General features: G+C 42.0%; 1 protein-coding gene across 1 annotated transcript in view; it reads left to right on the forward strand.

Annotated features, from left to right (window-relative positions):
• AFF3 (ALF transcription elongation factor 3) overlaps positions 1 to 19,706 on the forward strand; it is a 321,016-nt gene that overhangs the window by 270,057 nt on the left and 31,253 nt on the right. The window contains exons 10-12 of the mRNA XM_034074643.1: positions 5,647 to 5,812; positions 14,146 to 15,213; positions 17,369 to 17,493. Of these exons, the coding sequence (XP_033930534.1) occupies positions 5,647 to 5,812; positions 14,146 to 15,213; positions 17,369 to 17,493 (1,359 nt within the window). The remainder of the gene's footprint in view (positions 1 to 5,646; positions 5,813 to 14,145; positions 15,214 to 17,368; positions 17,494 to 19,706) is intronic.

The following is a 19,706-nucleotide window of genomic DNA, read 5'->3' on the forward strand; positions in this document are numbered from 1 at the left end:
GAGTTTATGGTATCATCTCCCTCTCCTCAGCATGATTTTGGCCTGAAATGATTGGATGACAACCACATTCATTCTGTAGGCTATCCTTATGGTGCTATTACTTGGCATTCATTTTACAGTTGCATCAGAAAATACCTCCATATGTTCTATTACAACATTGGGATGGCCTGATCTGCAAGTCCAGATAGATCCCAATGGTAAGCATACTTCAGATGTCTTCACCAAAACAGAACTTGAAAAATACACAGGGGCAGCATTGAGAAGTGGGCATTTCCATTACCTTTGTGATTCATTCACAATTATCGACGCAGGAATTCCCTACTGGGTGCATGGGAGACATACAGTGTCTTCAGTGCCAGGCAACAGAGATAATTATACAGATCTTGGCACAATGCTCTCAGTTTGTGCTTTGAGGAAGCACCATGTGGAATTTGCTTCTCACAACAAAGGGATAAAAACTTTTCTGTGAAAAACCTTCATTGAGTTTTAGATTGGCTCCAAGGGAAGAAGGAAGTTGTGTTTCAGGTACTTTAATCTGGAATAAAAGTAGAGCTCTGCCAACAGAACTCCTTTAAACCATGGAATAGGTTTTCATCACTGAGCATGAAATACAATTTCAGAGTCTTGGTCAGATTTACTGTTTGATTTAAATCACTGTAGCCTAATTGAAGTCAATGGAGCTATGACAGTTTATACTAGCCAAGGGACTGGTGTCTGTTTCAGAGTATTGTTTTCCCACAATTGGCCTTGATCTTCCAGACAGTGATAGATTTTTCAGATACTTCAAATACTGTGAGCATTCATACAGCTTTTCTTAGGTTTTTTCTCAAAAGTTTATGATATTTTATATTAATCCAGATCACCTTCTCCATGCTTACCTCTCAAACACTGACAATGTGATTTGTTTATTCAAGTCAACTCTGCGCACTAATTGTTGTGTTCCTCTTTCCTATGGGGAAAGGGAGCCTTTGGGGAGTCAGGGACACTCGACAGTTGCACATTGCTTGGTGTATGCTGCCGTAGGGTAAGATTTAGAAGAAAAATAGTATAGATGATCACAACTATGCAAATGATACTGGCCAAATTTTTCAGCATAACAGGGATTTTTCTCTTTTGAATCCATTTAACACTGTTACCAAATACTAGCAGTTTGGTAAAGAGCTGCATCTGTTTTACTTGTACCTTAATCAGGCATCCATGCTGACCATCTTTGAAACTCTGAGACTGAATTCCTGCAATTCAGCATATGCTTAGCTGCCTGGGAACTTCCTGTGGCCATGAATGTCACGATTTATTAGCATGGAAAGTCGTGCAGCTGTAAGCAACAGCTTAATATGAAGCATAGAGCAGGACCCAGGTCCAGGGTGATTAACCTCAGGAGGTCTCCTGAGGGCCACTGAAGCAGCCTGATTTGGGAATCCATCTCCACCAACTGAACAGCAAACACCTGCACTTTCCTGCACAAGTGTTTAAACCACCCTGGTGTTGTTCAGAGCTGCTATGGCCACACCACTCTGATGGTGCTAATAACTGGTCCCACCACAACTAACCTTTCAGGCTTCTCCAGGGGTTGAGATGGATCCGCCCCTCAACTTGGATCACAAATTAGTCTGAGTAGGGAAGAAGTATAAATTTCCTCAAATTACTGTGGTTTTGAATCTGCATATCTGAGAAAGAGTCAGGTTACAAGGCTTCTAGCAGTTTTTCAGAGAAGGGTGACTTGTCCCCTAGACAATGCAGGAAAATACATTGTTAAAGGCTTGCACAGTGTTTAGGTGCCCAAGTTCCATGTAGGCAGGATGATGGGAGATATCTGAACAGAAACTTCAGATGGTGTGTTGGTTGTTAGTTGATCTTATTAATGAACTTCTGGCAACTTAACATGGTATTTACTCTCGCAAGTCAGACAGTGACTGTTCTGATGAAGGAATTTAAAGAAAAGTGGTTCTTACACAAATTGTGGTTTAATTGCTTAAAATAAAACTACCATTTCTGTGATGTAGTAATTAATTCTGGGGCATAAGCCAGTAGCAAAATATGCATGACTGTTGTGTGCCATGGTCATTAAAATGTAAATCGGTCTTTTATTTTGACTTCATGATCTTGCTTACATACTTTAGAAAAAACAGTCCAAAATGGAAGTCACCAATTTAAAATAATGATTGTTTTCTAATAAGAATTCATGAAAAAACATATAATTATTTTCACTCTGGTCCCTATGATATAATGAGTATCCTTATCAGAATACATGATATTTTAAAATGGAAAAATGTAAAAAGGTGACAGGAGATTTCAACAGTATCAGCATAAATGAAAAAATATTGTAATGTTAAATTTTTGTAGTATATTGACTACCATTACAGCAGCAAACGTAGATTTCCAGATGTTTGTGAAGAGTCCAACAGTTGTATTTTATATCTATGGCTGTAGTAACAATTTCTATTCAGCAGCCTAGAAAAACATTTCATGTCACAACAGGAAAGAAATATTACATTGGGATATTTTTATTTCCTCATCCCCTATATAGCAATTCTGAATACTTCAGTCAATGCCTAACAAAAATAATGGTCTAAAAATTAAAACCACAGCCACTAAGGGCAGGACATAAATGTGCAGATGTTTTGTGATGCTGAAGAACTTTTCAGGCAAGAGTCGCAAGGCTGTTGTGGAAAGCACTGGAAATCCATCAGAGTCAGACACTGTCAAAAGCATTCCCTAAGCTCCACTGTCAGAAAAGACAGTTTCCTTTTCATACTCCCATAAAAAAATAAATAAAAAATCAAAACCTATGCACAATGGCCTTTATATGGCTCTATTTTATTAGCAAGGGATTGACTGTAATCTGTTAATGTAAGTAAGCAACTTATATCTAGAGTTTACTGGGCAACCTGTACAAGAGGAGAACAGCATTGTCCCAGAGCAGTGCACAAAATACCACTCTTCCTTCTCTGGGAAGGAAAAATTTTACAAGCTTATAGGCTGTTTCTGTCTCAGGCATCTCTGTGTCTTCATGTTATACAAATGGCTGCCTGAAAATCTCGTATTTACCATACCTGCCTGGCTAGACAAAGACATCATGAATAATAACAAAAATAGCAGACGGCAAGTTTTTAAAGGCACTCATTGTAACTGGCAAGTTTAATGCCTGTGTGTGATGACAGACCTCCTGCCTCCCAAGAGCTGGCAGGCACTTCTGCTAACATTCATGTAGCACCAAGCCATCTTGCCAGAGCATGGGCTTTTACTATTGCCTCTCTCTCTACTGTCTGATGGCCACAAGGATAGAAATGAAGGTCAAAAAGTATAAATTGATGTCAGTTCCTCCTCTCCTCTTTATTTTACCTGCTTTAATTAGTAAGGTGAGATCACAGGTGAAGTTTTCTGCACTGTCTGGCTTCACTGTGCCTCAAAGGGTACAGCAAGCTCTCCAACAGCAGCATGATTCTCCAAGCAACCAGAAACTTTCTGGAGCAAGAAAGCCATGGACAGCTGTGCCATGTCCTAGCAAAAGGCAAAGGGGACGCTCTAAGAAAAGGTGATGTGGTAGGAGTACTGGCTTGTGCAAGACAGGTGGTCCAGTGGGAAAGGTTGGCATATGTTAGGGGAGGCAGGGATAGGGCCAGGAAGTGTGTGGCCATGGGGAATCATGGAGTTGAAACTGCATGTCTGATGGCCCAGCCTCTTTTCAAAGCCCCAGAAATTGCTTGTTATATGTGACTTGTGTCAGGTGTCAGGTACCAGTTTTCCAGAATGAAATGCACCATTAGCAGGTAAAGACAATTCATTAGGTGCAACATAGCAGAACTGTAATTAATTATTAGTTATTATTTCTCACAAAATGCATCTCCAAGATCACATTGCATTAGCCACAATATTGGATTGATGGAGCATAAACAAGGGTAATGATAAACACCAATGAATGGGAGTTGGGAAGAGATGGTTATTAGGGTACTGGTGTGTTTCATGTGGGGTTTATTTAACAATCTCATTAATGATCTGGAAAAGGAAGTGAATAACCATTTAATTAAGTCTGCATTTGATACTAAATTAGAAGTTGCTGCAGACACCTCCGAGGGCAAAGAAATAAATCAAAAGAGCTGGAAGCATGTGCAATAAAGAAGAAAATGAGATCTGGTATGAAGAAAAAAAGCAAGCTAAATCTCTCTGGAAGCAATTAATCTAAAAAGTAGCTATTGGTGGAAGAATTCTGGAGAAAAGAGTGTTGAAAGAGAGGTAGGAGTGTTAATGGACTATATATTCCATCACAGCCTGGGTATATGTTTACAGAAGCAAAGCATCAAGGAGCAGGAAGGTAATAGCCCTTCATTGTAGGGCTCTAGTGAGAACCCATCTATAATGCTGCACTCTGGTTTGGGCATCCTGTTATCACAGAGATATAGACAAACTGGAATGAGTTCAGAAAAGAGCCATAAAAATGATCCCATATCCCTGGAGATAATGACTTATGAAGAAAGATCAGAAGAAGTGAATGTGTAAGGCCTTGTCTGAAAGATGACTGAAGTAGGGCAGGAAAACAGTCTGCAAATATGTGAAAGCAAAAAGGGAGGAGGACAATTTATCATAGTAACTATTAGTAATAAGATGAAATAATAAGTAACAATAAATTTAAAAAGGGCAACTTCAGGTTGAATGCAGGGAGAAATTTCTGACAGTGGAATTTGGGTTAGTTGCAGAAAGTTTCCCAGGGGTAAAAGTAAAAGCTGCATTCAAGTTACTTAAAATCAAATTGGACAACTCGCTCGAAAATGCACCCTGCTATAGGGAACAATCTTCCATTGCCTGGGGAATAAGCCGGATGACTTAATAGGACATTTCACACTCAAGTCTTTATGACTGCTATATTTTCAATATGCATGGTCAACTATTTCAGGAAAGTATACATTTCTTCTGCTGTCAGGCCTGATAATACAAATGCTTGCATGCAAACATAACTTTTAAGAAGGCGAGTAGCTCTGCTGACAGCACTGCACTACTGACATGCAGAAGCACAAGACAGCTCTTCAGGTTTTCTCAGGATCAGAGCCTTTGGTCTTGCAGTTGTTAATATCAAGACGGTATATACAGGTAACCATGTCATTTACGGGTAGGTGAAGAAGTGTGCAGAAAAAAGATGAGGGTCGGAAACTCCAGTGAGGATGTATTACTACTGCTATTATCATTATTGCTATTATTACTTATAAATGACTGGTATTGTGGAGTTCAACTCCGTTCAACTCTGTTCACCTTTTCCATCTCCTGCTTTTACCTCTTTCAGAGTGTTCATTAGATAGTGTAAGACTTCTTTCTATACTGTATTTTAACTTTGGGTATTTTTATTATATCCTAAAAGTTCTGTTGAATGAGAAAAGAGACAAGCTGAAGTGAAAACTTGACCCTCCCTCAAATGAAGAAGAAATGGCAAAGGTTATGGATTTAAATGGATAGGAGGGTAACCCCATATTTTCCCCCAGTTCTAATAGTGCAGTGTTGAACTCATTTCACCCTTTGTTAGCATCAGACACAAACACACAAGCATTCAGATAAGTATGCTCCCTAAAACATCATGATTTTACATGTGTTTTTTTATGTTCTTGTTTTCTTCTCTTCCCTCCCCCCTCCACAATGGGCTGTGTGGGGGGCTGGCAGCCTGGTGGTGCCGCAATCCAACGCCCGAGCCTCGGGACTCTCCAGCAAGGGGTCAAGCAGCAGCAGCTCCAGTGAATCCGAGACCAGCTCAGAGTCTGACTCAGAGAGCGAAAGCAGCTCCAGCGAGAGTGACGGCAGCAAGCCCTCCCATTACTCCAGTCCAGAGGTAAGGGCTTCTGCTCTTTAACATTTAGGGCAGCAACCCACTATTACACCCACTCAGACCTTTTTCCAACCAAGCCAACACAAGGAGGCTGTGGGGAGTAACACAAAAAAAAAAAAAAATGGAAAAGCCTAGGGATCCTTCTCCTAACATGCTGTGAAATGCAAGAGGCAGGGAATCCTGGGGCAGATTAAAGCGTTTGAAACAAAGATGAAGCAAGAAATAACCCTGTGATATTTTCCTCAAATTGGAAATGAGTGGAGAGCCTTGCAAGGCTCACAGCTTGCTTGAGTTTTATGCAACTGCCTCAGTAGCAATGGCTTGCTTAGTGAGGAAGTCCTGATGTGGGCTCCCAGCACTGCAAGGGAGCTAAAGGCTCCTTTGCACAGGGAAGCTATTATAAAATCAGTTTGAGGGAGGATTTTTAGAGCAAAACAGTTGTTTTTCACTCACATACTTCCCTCACTTTCTAAGTGAATTATTCTCTGTTACAGCTGTCTTTGTGTGATTTATTTTAATCCACCTCCAAAATGGACTAAACTGAATTACTCATGGTGCAAAACATTAAGGTCAAACTTTTCATCTGGAAAGCTAGCACTGAAAATTTCCACATGTAGACAAGCCCTAGCCAAATTACAATTAAGCTGGGAGTGCTATGCCACCTTCTGCTTTTACCTCTGCACAGGGCTCTACAGACACGACAAGGCTGCTTTCTGTGCTCCTCTTTTCTACCAGGAATGATATTTTTACATGCTTTGGTCAATACACACATTTAGTATAAAACCATGAACTCCACAGCCACATCACACACTTTAATGTATGTAAAAATATTCAGAAATCTAGCAGCAAGATTGTAAATACATATGAAATACAGCGAGTGTATTTGCCTGTTCCACATAAAGCATCCAATCACCAGACTCCTCCCCTCAAAACTATGCCTTGATTATTCTCTCACCCTGAAAAATTATACTGAATAACCAGCAAGCCCTTCCTCATCTTTTCTCATTTTTGGGAGCCCATGTTTCCCATCAGGCAAAATGCAGCACTCGCAGAAACATCCTTAGTATATTTTTCTCAGGTTCTGTCACTTTTGTTCCTTATTTAACACATATCTTCCTTTCTGCCTTTCCTTCACAGTACTTTCAGATCCATTTCCAGTTAATTTTCTTCTCATTTTGTCTCTTTCCTAAATCTCTCTCTCTGGTTCTCTTTCGTTTTGTCTCTATTCTTTTCCTTCCAGTGCCTCTTCCTTGTTGCCCTCGCTGTGCTACCCCATTATGAGCTCTCTCATCCGACCTGTTAAGACCTTGTTCTCTCTCTGCCTAGTGCCCCGCTGGAATTAGCACAGAGATCTTAAGCGCAGTTTCTCTTCTCCCTGCGGGATCTCAGAAGGTGGAAGAAAAGGGACAAAGAGAAGAAAGAGAAGGAACCATTGTGGGGAGAAGGAAATATGAGATAAAAAGAGGAGAAGCATAGTACCTGGGGAGGGAGGAGTGTTTACAATCTAGGCAGATACCTGTTCTGCTTAGACCTGAGAGCAGTCATTCCTCAGGGAATGCAGGAAGTTAATTAACTGAGGCAGTTCGTGCATTTCATAAAGTCAAGCAGGGACTGAGAGGCATGGAAATGTGGATGAAGTACCTCCTCTTCATCATTTTATACGGATCCTCTCAAGATCTGTGGAACTACTTTTGTACATAGCCTGAGTTATCAGTGATCATTGTCACGAAACAGCTGCACTGCTCCAACAGACTGCTTGTCTCTTTGCATTGTATTTGTGTGGTTTACCTTTTAGGATATGCTGCATGAGACTTGCTTATACAAAAATGTAAATGGCTCAAAAAAATGTGATGGCTGCAGTGGTTTTCATAGGTCATGCCTTGATGGGATATGGAAGAGGCCACACATGGTGTGAGGGTGTTCCAGGGATGTAGGATACCTGTGCTTTCCCCAAGGGCCAGTGCTTTCCCAGGTCCATCGTATGACTGATGGCACCAGTTCAAAATATGCTGATGTGATGGAAGTCCTGTCTGCTTTGCATTAATGCTTTAACTTACATCTATGCACCCAGTAAAGCCGTTTTTCTAAAGTACATGCCATGTTCTTACCCAGTAAATGGACAGAGACAGGTCCTTGGAAGCTCTTTAAAGGAAGGCTCTCTCCTCCTAACTTTTAGTGGAGTCAGTTTCAGTCCTAGTTTTAAAATTATATTCATCTATTGGATAAGACAGAAAAAACAGACACATCTTTGCTTTTGCTTTAGCATAAACTGATGAATTTGGGTATGAAGAACTTGAGTACTCCAGTACAGTGCTGGGCAGGAAATCCGTATTTCCAGGTAGGGAGAGACTTAATCTGGAAATCTGCAGAGCATTAGGAGGACCTGATTCTTATTACTTTTTTTTCCATAATCTGAAATATTGCATGCATATCCTCAAAGGTTTTTATTTCTAGGACAGTGTGTCTTATGTATTTCAGGAAATATAGAAATTCAATTTCTTCTGTTTCATTTCTTCTGTAATTTTTTCTTCATCTCCTTTGGAGATCTTTGAGTTGTTATCAGGTGTCTAAATGCAGTTGCCTAGAGTGTAAAAGCAGCTCATTGTAAGCATACATATAAAATAGATTAGATGAATTGCACCCTAAAAGTGTCTGTTTCTTTCCATTGACTATTTAGAGCCTGTGGTGTCTAGCTCAGCTGTCTACACTTTATGTCTGCAGTAAACTAAGAATAATGGCAGAGCTAGAGCAGGAGACAACATTCAGACTGGTTTCAGTGATGTGGACAAATTAAGGTGCCTGAGACATTAATGTGAGTAGTTACAGGTTTGTGGACTGCCAAGCCTGAAATTATGAACAAGGGACTGAGGTTTCTATCTCCTGTTTTTTTGCTGAAGTCATGAATCCTTTGCATGACCGTAATTAACGTCATAAATGAGGACTCTGGAAAACAATGACAACTTGTCCTTGCAATTATTTTGGATGGTAGAAAAAACTTTAGGTGTCAAGTCCATAGAAGGAGCTACATTTCAAAAGATAAGAGTTTGGTTTGTTTGTTCTTTGTTCCATTGAATTATCCAGCAGACCTTTTATAATGCTGAATCTGGTTAGGTTACTTGGAATTCCCACTGTGCAAGGTGGACTAGAGAAGAGAATGGGCAGGAAGGCAGCAAAGATGACATAGCACAGGACAAAGCATCAGTGGCTAGTCAACAGTAACAAGGCTAGAAGAGAGAGGTGTCCTGTCCTGGGCCCTACCAGCCCCACACATCAGACGCAATGTCTTCTATAGTTTCTGCTGTAGTGAGTAGTTTACAGTTATGAACGATTTTTTCTCTTCTTCAAGAAATCGCATATGCTTTTTGTCCATGCTTATTCCATCATCAGAGGAAATAATTTTCATCCCAAGTCTCCATGTTGCGACTGACCAGGTCTAAGGTGAAGCCTTTTGTATCATTATGTTCTTCCCCATCCTCCTCTGTCATTAGCAGAGAGTCACCTCCTGATCACTGTGCATTAAGTTCTTCAAGTGCCTGGACATCAGTACCAATGGCTAAGGAGCCATTTCCTTGAATTCCTGACATTCCCTCAGGTGCTCTGTGGCATTGGCTCTCTTCTCCTTAGCTTGGAAAATAGGGAGAATGTGTATAGCAGATTAGCAAACTGGTGAGCATGCTTCTGCCACCTCACTGGCCATTCCTCACTGATAGATTTCAGTAGGAAGGCAGGGAAAGAAGAGTCGTTGTTTTACAGCTGAAGGGTATGTTTTCTGTATCTACCTGTCTTGTTTTCCAAAAAGTTTTTGTTTCCCATCTTAAGTATAGCCATGATTCAATTTTGTGCTGGGTTCAGCTGTAACAGTTATTTTTCTCCTTCTCAGTGGCTGGTGCAGTGCTGTGGTTTTGACTTCAGCCTGAGAACAGTGCTGAAAACACTCCCAGTGTTTTTAGTTGTTGCTAAGTACTGCTTGCCCCAATCAAGGACTTTTCAGTCTCATGTTCTGCCAGTGAGGAGGGGCACGAGAAACTTTGAGGAAGCAGAGACAGGACACCTGACCCAAACTAGCTAAATGGGTATTCCATACCACAGCACGTCACACCCAGTATATAAACTGGGGGCAGTTACCCAGAAAGGCTAGATGCTGCTCAAGTCGGGCTGGGTATCGGTTGGCAGGGGGTGAGCTGTTGTATTGTGCACCACTTGTGTTTATTGTTTTCTTTTTTCTTTCCCCTTTTAATTTTATATTCTCTCCCCTTGTTATTTCTCATATCGTTATTATTATTGGTTGTAGCAGTAGTGGTTTTGTGTTATACCTTAGTTACTGGACTGCTCTTATCTCAACCAATGTGACTTATATTCTTTCGATTCTCCTTCCCATCCCTCCGGGAGCAACGGGGGGGAGGGAAGAAGGGGAAGTGAGTGAGTGTCTGTGTGGTTCTGAGTTACCATCTGGGTTTAAACCATGACAAATTTCTTGACCAGTACACCCAGAAGAAAAGAGGATTTTACCACTAGACCAACTGTGGATACCATCTTTACCTTTGCAAATAGGATTCATGGTCTTTAGCTGACCTGTGGACTACTTTTGACAATGACTACACGCTAAACTCTCCCTTCCCTCCAGAAGACTCTCTGTGGCAGGGACCACCTCTTACAGTATATGTCTGCTGTGCTTAGCACACAGGAATCCCCAGTTCTAATTTGATAAAGCACTAGCAACAGTACTAATAGTAGCAATAAAGTAGTAGTAGCAATAATAATAATCATCATTATCTTCTTCATTATAATCTATGCTTTAAATACAATGAAAAGGTACTACATTTGTATGGGGATTGCCCTGAATGAAATCTTTGCTACCAGTGAAGCACAAGCAAGTTATCGTAAGGGTAAATTAGTATGTGGATTTACAATAGGCAGAGTATACTGCAGGGATGGTAGATAGCTCAGTCCCACCCCACAGCAGGCTAAATACATGCACATATTACAGGCTGCCTAATTTGCCAATGAAAGTGGTGTCATGCTTTAAGTTTGCAATGGTATTTGCCACACCTTAGGTCCCTCTTTGTAATAGCAAGCAACCCCATTAACTCTTACATTGCTTAACAGCCCTTTATCCCAGAAAGTGTTTCTGGATAATATTTTGACAAAGGTTTATTTTGGATGCATGCCACTCGTGCTTCTGGTTGCACTTGTAGCCTTGAAGATATCTGAGATATATAGATGTGCTGCGTGGGAGTCATCCCACCTAAATTTTGACACTTTCAGTGTAGATATCTACATCTGCTCATCACTTCAGCCTCTCCTTTACAGTCGGTGGAGATGAACACACATTTTTAGGGCCCAGCTCATCTGGCCTATTTTAGACGTCTATTTCAAGAGGGATTTTTTCACACCCTAGAAGACTAGTCCACTGACTGGAGAAGGAACTCGTTGACTAGCTGAGATATAGGTGTCTATGTTGTACAGATGAATCCACCCACAATTTTTAAGGAAGTGTATCACATCCTTCTGTTTCTCGATGAAGCCTGGCACATGTGTACGTCTGTGGTGCATTGATCCCTGAAACTATCTTTGTCTTGTGAAGTTTCTTGATTTGGGTTTTCATGCCAAGTCCACATTTCCTTGCAAGTCAGCTTTATCACAGACTGTTATTCCTATTACAGCTGCCCATCTGGGAACCACCAGCTTTACCTCAATTCAAAACTGCCTGGTTCTCTACAAGGCCTTGAGGGCAGCATATTTCCATGACACGAAAACCAAGGGACAGAGACCATTCTGTTATCTGACCATTCTGTATATATATTTATATGTATTTCCATTCTTACATGCAGCTGAAAACTTCCCACTTTGAGCAAACTAACTTGTCTTCCATAGAATGGCATGTGGACTGCAGAATCAGGGATTTTCTTTTTCTCCCACAAATAATTGCAGTCAGGCATGTAAAGTGGACTGGTGAAAACTTCAAGTGAGTTTTCATAATCCCTTTTTTTATCAGGCCTGCTCTTCATTCTTGGCTATCACGATTTGTTCTCTTTCAAGGTGCCTCATTTTTTAAGTGATTTCTAAGAACAGTACTTTTCAGTTAGAGCAATCAATTGCATATATTACTTCCAAAAGTGAACTGGCATCACTCATGCACACTGACAAAACTGTACCAGGGCCCAAAAATATTTAAAAAAATGTTTTAAAATTCAGATTTTTTTTTAAATTTAGATTCTTTTCATTTACCTGATGGCCTGCAGGCTTTTTACTTTTAGCAGATGAATCTTAAAGGGTGGTTTTTTTAGGACACGCGTCCCAGGGTTTTATTCAGAAGCCATAAGGATTTGATTTTTTATTTAAATAAACCCAAGAAATGCATCTAAGCCCATGATTCTGAGAGCCAAGGCTTTATAGAAAAAATAATGAGTGTCCTGAAACTCCTGACAAAATTAGTAAATCTGGCAACATTGTTGATCTTTTTTATTAGACTTCACAGCTGGCTTATAGGTTGGTGAGACTGTAGTTACTCTGCCTAAATAGCAGACATATCATTCTAGGAAAGTACCACGTTGCCAAGTTATGACACTGTAGCACTTAATCACTGTTTTCTGCTGGTTTACTGTAATCCCTTGAAATCCATATTCTGTGAACTACTGTTTTCCAGAATTACAAGGTACATAGACAGAATGGGATTTAACAGGAAAGCTGGAAGGTTTTTTTGAACTATATTCACTCTGACCTATACTTATGGACAGTGGTATATTTTTCCCCACATGCTTCTGATGTATGTCCTTTTCTTAAATACACCTGAACAGTGGAAAGACTTCCATGTATAGTGAACTTTTAACTATATATCTATTAAATTCAGTATGTGTACAACGAATGGCACCAAACAAATCTATCTGTATTTTCAGCAGCAATCAAAAACATGCTGTTTATTTTAGATAAAGAGTAAAGAGTTGTAAAAATATATCTACATCCAAGAGAAATACTACCCATCCATTTTCAAGATTTACAGCTCAGGGAAGAAATTCCTCATCTAAGATACTAGGGAGTATGCTGAAGGAAAAACAAATACAAGGCAATCCAGCAAACTTCCCATAGGTATTGGCTGGCTCAGTAATAAGTGAATTAGACACATTTGCAAGAAGAAATAGTTGTATCATATGAATTCCAATGTCTTAACTTCTTGCTTATTTTAGGAGCCTTTGCTCCATGTAGAGTGAATACAACTCTCAATGGATGATTCCAGAGACACCCTTGGCTGTTCAGGAAATCTGTGCTGCCCCCAGGCACCTACTTTAAATAAGGAGTAAAATAAAAGACTCTTTCAAGTTAGTCTGCAGGTATTCTTTCTTGAGCAAACTTTCTTCCAGAGTATTGATGGTTTCCATGTTAGATTCACAACACACTTTTTGATTATCCATATGCAGTAACCTAGTGGATCAGATTTTGGTTCCAGGTAAGGAAATTAGGAGATTTTTCACATTGGCTTCTGTGGGGCTAGGTTATGGCTGGCCATCTATTCCATCGTTTGTTTCTTTTGGGTTTATTTGTCTTTCCCATTCATTTTATTACATTCAAATTACTGATTGCAAGAAGCAATAGAAAACACTTACATGTTGTTCTGAAATAACATTGTCTGAGCTGTGGTTACCTTTGAAATTATGATGATCCCACTTATTTGCTGTCCAAACAGCATTATGGCTTAGATGCTCTCTTACAACTTCGTCATGTTGTGACAGGAACAAAGAGAAAAGCTAGCAGCCACAGTACTCACAAAATGAGTACTTGACAGTACCACCACACAACAAATGTTTGTGGGATCTCACAAGATTATAACATCAGTACCAGCCAGATGACATGAATCATCTGGTTAGCCCTTCAAATCCCCACTACATGCCTTTTTGTGTACTTTTTAAGTACATCATGTATTTATTGCTGTGGCCTGGGACACAAAATGCATATCCCCAGCTGTCCTACTAGCTATCCTCCCTTAGCATTAGCTGTACCTCTGCCTTGTTTTCCTCCCTTCCTTTTGCCCTTACATTTTCTTCTATTTGGAAACTTGGGAACATTTCCCAGTAAAGCTGATGCCGGTAGCACTACATGAATCATCCTTAGAAATGATGAATCACAGAAGCTGTCCTCCTTCCCAACCTCATTCTGAAACCAAAAATACTCCTTCTTGCACAGCGTGCCCCACGTGTCCCACTCCAGGGCCCGTGCCAAGGGGTTGCTGTGTCTTGCAGAAGGCTCTTTGACCAGAGGAGACCCAGTGTTTTGGTGTCCCCCCTGGGACGAGGGCAGCAGGGTCTCAGGACTAAGCTCATTGCCATCTGTTTCCCTTTCAGCCCGAGCCACCCTCATCCAACAAGTGGCAGCTGGACAAGTGGCTGAATAAAGTCACCCCACACAAAGCACCCATCCTGACCCACCATGACGGCCCAGCACTGGAAGCCCACCCTTACTACAGCCGTGTGAAGGCAGAGCAGCAGGAAAGCGAGAAGACCCCAGCCACCGGCCCAGCCGAGCACCGCAGCGGGGAGGTCCGTGCCACCACCACCGCCACCACCACCGCCACCACCACCACCACCGGGGACGGACCGCGGCCCAGGACCGCCAACAAAGCACCGGGCAGCAAGGGCAGCCGGCAGAAGTCACCTCCCGCGGCCGACGGTGGGCCTGCAAGGCGGGCGGCAGGGAAGAAGGCACCGCGGCGGGCCGAGAGGACCTCTGCCGGGGACGGCCCCCACTGCCCCAGCGCGGAGGAGCCCCCCGGGAGCCACAGCTTTGTGGAGAGCACTGCTGGCGAGGCACCGAGGGCCCGGCCTGGCGGCGGCAGCACCAACGGCAGTGGCTGCAGAGCGGCGCACCGCCGGGAGCCCCGCCAGGCCGCAACCAGCGAGAAGCGCCGGGCCCGGGGGCCAAGCAAAACGGCGCCTAAGTCCAAGGAGTTCATCGAGACCGAGTCTTCATCCTCATCATCCTCCTCTGACTCGGGCTCCGAGTCGGAGCGGGAGGAGCGCCCGCTGCCCAAGGCGCCCGTGGCGGCCGGGTCCGAGCCGCGCAGCAAGGACGCGGGGACCAGCGCCGCCAGCAAACCCCACGGTGGCTGCAGTGCCTTTGGCTCCATTAATGCCAGGACTAGTAGTGAAATAGCAAAGGAGCTGGAGGACCAGTTTTACACCCTGGTTCCTTTCGGTAGGAATGAGCTCCTGTCTCCTCTGAAAGACAGTGATGAGGTAAAGTCACTGTGGGTCAACATTGACTTGGCTCTTTTGTCCAGGATTCCAGAGCGTTTGCCTGAAGAGCCGCTGGCCATGAGCGCCGGAGCAAACCAGGCGGCCAGCCTCCCGCAGGGTAGTAGTGCTGACCCCCCCACAGAGAAAGGTGTACCGAAATCTAGAAGGAAACGCAAGGTGAGCTTCAAGGGGACTGATAGGGGTGGGTGGGGGAGCCTCCAGCAAGTCGGAGGCAAGCATCGTCTGTGCCCACATCCAGTGCTCAATGGTGGTGTTGTCTCCAGGCTGGCACTTCAGAGCTGGGGTTTGACCCCACTCACTGCATAGGAGCCGGCCAAGCTGCTCAGGAGACACCATCCCAGGAGGTGATAAAACTCCTGGCCACGAGGAATCACAGCCCCTTGGAGACGGTGTTTGTTGCTGGCACATGGCTTTCCACACCTTAGTGGATGCGCTGCATCTTTACTAGTATAGTTTTCTCTCCTGAGGCTTCTCTCCAAAGCTGGGCATTTGGAGTGGTGAAAAGCGCCTTCCATCCCATGGCCACAGCTGTCCACTGAGGAGGCTTATGTGTCCGTTTGTACTGATTTGACTGCAAAAGTCACTCTGAACTGGAATCACCATCTGGCCAATTTCTGGACAGTTTTTACTGTCACCCTCTGAGCTACCATACATGTGCAAATTGATGTGTATGCTTTTAGGGCTGTTTATTTAAAGGAGTGTTTCCTTTTTTATCCTTTTTTCCATTTTTGAGGGGTTTTTTAGTATCTGAAACGTGGCAAACCTGTCCTGTCCACCTGTAGAGCCATAACAGAGAGCTCTGATAAGCTTTGAGATGTGTTTGTCTGCCTTTTCTTTAGGAAGTAGCATGGAAGTAATTGCACAGTACAAAATGATGGGAAAGAGGTGAAGAAGGAGTGGCAAAAGCAAAATATTTCTGGTTTAGGCCATAAGAGATGCCAGTGTGACAGTGCCAGGCTGGACACCCGGAAGGACATTGGAGGACATGATAGAAGAGCAAAATAAAAGCAGTCATTCTTGAAATGCTTAATCTGACTTCCTGTGGCACATACTCACTTTTACTCTTCTGTCTTAAAGCACTGCTTTTGGTGGTAGTTTAAGTGATATAATAAATACAAAACATTCCTGGAGTACCACGAGCTGGTGACCCTCCATGGGACAGCTGCTATGCACAACTATGTGATCCTTCTTTCCAAGAGACTTCATGAATAAGACTAATAAGAACAGATTATCAGGCATAACTGCAAAATTTATGAAAGGTCCTTGTCATTTCCACCTCTGTCATGATCTCAAGAAGAAGGGTAAATTGGAGACAGAGGAGGATGGTTAAGCTCTGAGGTATAAGATCTTCACTCCTGTGGAGTGTAAGCCACAATGTTAATCCTGTAGCAGCAGCCACAGCGGCAGGGGATAACACAGAAAATGCTGTTGCCATGCAGCAATGCAATACATGCAGCAGGATCAACAAATCGCAAGTAAAACTCAGGCACCACCGTAAATTAGGGAAGTGTTAGAAGTGGAACAGGATGTGGACTTTGCAGCAGATTGGGAAAGCAGAGCCTTTGGGAGCTAATGATGGAATTTTTAAGGACATAACATGAAATTAAATAGTGTCAGGAAATATTGGCTATGTTCACACCAGCAGGCCGCATAGGGACAGGATGCAGTCCCAAGCGGTGGCACACAGTCACCAGCTTTGTGTAACTGTTAACATGCTTGCTGACATGGTTTTGTCCTGAGTTACTTTCTGTTTTTCCAGACAGTAACAGGACATTGCTCAGTACAAGACTAAGGTGCCTTCCTAAAAGGCAGTCTGAATGTGGCATACCCTGTCTTGAAGGAGGAGCAAGAGGAATGCATGGGTGCCAGCTGTGCCATGCCAGTTGGACTCAAGACCAGTTGCAGATCTGTTGCATTTACTAGTATAGGCATAATCACTGATACCAAGAAACAGAGAGAGACAAAAGAGGTGTAAGTTTGAGGCAAGAGAAAAGTGCACAGGAGATCATAGAATCATAGATGGGCAGAGAGGGAAATATAAAGAAAAAAAAGTCCCAAGGTGCAAGTGGGGAAGTGGTGGAAACAATTCAGGTTTTGTATTCTGCTCCTTTATTCACACACTACCTCTTCAGATTTGATTTTTTTAAAGACACGGAGCAATCATCTCTGAACCATGTTAGTTATATGATCAAAGAAAGTGTCATGATTCATACCAGTATACCAGAACATACCAGCCCCTGACTTGTTGAACTACTTTTGGATCTGTAGGAAATGCAAAACCTACAAGTTTATTGTTTTTCTCTTCATTCAGTGTGAGAATGAGGAAGAGTGCAGAGACATCAAGAAGGCTCACTTAGAGCGAGAGAGTTCTTCACGATTAGCTGCCTCTGCCCACAGCATCGCAACAGCAAATCACTGCAATATGAATGAAAATAGGTAAGCATTTTCCTTCTTATTTACCACTAAGTCATACAACTAGTTGCAGTTTAATGTTGTGTTATTTTTTTCATTTAATAGGATTTATTTTTTAATTATCACATTTTATGTTGAAAAATTACCCACTACATTCTCATTTTTTCTGGTTTAATGAACAAGTTAGCAGCTTCTGACACATTTATACACTTGCATTTTGTCCTATTGCACAGAGAAGTTGTGAGTTCAACTGTGAGGTTCACTGAATGAGTAATTATAGCTATAGCAGAACGACTCTCCTAGATGTACTCACAAACACTGTGTTGTAGGTACCAATTCACCTACCATCTATAGCCTTTTCTTACAGCATAGTGAGCTTCAGACTTAAAGTTTGGCTGTATAAACACAATTATCTATAAAGTCTATAGAGAAGATTGAGGAAAATGTTCGTAACAATGACTGCAATACTCAATTCCAGAATATATTTGAGATACAGTATTTTGGAGATTACAAGTAATCTATTCAGTATAATTAATAAGTATTTTAGGACAAGAAACTCAGACTTTAAAAACAATGAGATTTTTAAAGAATACAAGGCATGAAACAAATAATGAATATTTAGCATCTGGTGGCACGATTTATGCACACAGACCCCTATCAATGTCAGATCAACCATACCATGTTTCTCTGGAGGCTTCCAGCAGTCAAACTTAGATATGCACCTTTTCAGAGTTCAGCTGCATGCTGCCTAGTACATGCTAGTCATCAGTATTAAAAAAGAAATAATTTTCTGATAGTATCATGGTATCTCTTGAGGTGAAACTGCTAAACTTAAATATTTGTATTTACTGGAGTAGGCTTTTCTATTGTACACCTCACTGATGGGTTTGAGCAAGTCCTGTCATTAATTCTGGAAGAAATCATGGAGAGCACCAAGATATATATAGTGCTTATTTAAAAATATGCATTCAATTTCTTTGTCCTGACATGTCACATATGTTTCATAAAGTGAAAACAATACACAGAACAGTTTGCTTTATTGTGGGTGATTGCATGCAGGCATGCCATTCCCGTTACCGCAGTGTCATATGTTTTGCGTCGCATTCATTTTCAGAGAATACCGTGGCTGTTATAGCTTGCTGTGTCACAGGGTTAATTCTGTGTTTCCTGGAAGCGGGACAATAATTTGTGTTTTACTTGACATTATTTTCAGTACTCCTGGTAGCAACTGTACATTAAAGAAACAAAGAGGAAGGTCTTAAATGTGTATTTGCCTCCTAATTCTTCCCTGATCTGCCCTGCTTCCAACATGTTTCTGTGGTTTATGCTACTGTAGGACATGATATCAAATGCTAATATTCCCCCAGCTGAGGATGAGCTACTAAGGCTGTAGCTAAACCAGTGGTGTAGATATCAGGACCAGTTATGCCACCATAGCTGGTGGAGGGACACCTGTAAATTCACTCAAGGAACTTGTTTGAAAACAGAATTGGTTATTATATTTTATTTTATTTTTCCTTTTTTTTTTTTTGGCTGGATTACAGCAGAGCCACACACAGTTTTGTCAGCACAGCCAAGGGCTGGTAGCAAAGAGAGGAGCAAAACCACTTTCAGACACAAGCATTTTCTTATGGAATTACAGTCTGAGGGGCAGACTATGCAGGGTCCTGTTTGACAGTGAAGACCACAATGTCAGGCAGAGATACCCCAAATATCTCATACCTACGTTGGATGCCACTATCTGCCTAGTCCAAGCAGATAACAGCCCACTGTAGGTTGTCCTGCATGGCTTCTGAGTACTGGATAATTGTCCTGCTACAGTTTGACTGCTCAGAATACATTTAGGTGGGCCTACACAATGTGCTGAAGGCCATGTAGGTCTGCAGCACAAATAGAAATTGCAGCTATTGCTCACAAGCTCTGGGCCAAGTTTTTGAGGCTGGGTACACTTCCAAAGAGCTATGGCTTCTCCTGGATGCTTTAGGCCTGCATTTTGACAGTGATGTATAAACATGGCTAGCCAAGGTATAGGTTTCTGTCTGAAAAAAGGAAAAGAAATGACAGCATCAGCCTGCACATTCAAAATAGTGCTAAATATCTTATTTTTCTTAGGGGGGAGAAGAAGGGCACAGTTGTTCGTCTTACACACCCTGATTCTTGCTTTAGTAAACAGCATTGGTCATTAAAAGCAAAACGGTTCATGTTGTGTTTTCAAGGTACTACACTATAGGAAACAG

Source organism: Melopsittacus undulatus, chromosome 2 (genome assembly GCF_012275295.1).
Source record: "Melopsittacus undulatus isolate bMelUnd1 chromosome 2, bMelUnd1.mat.Z, whole genome shotgun sequence".
NCBI lineage: Eukaryota > Metazoa > Chordata > Aves > Psittaciformes > Psittaculidae > Melopsittacus > Melopsittacus undulatus.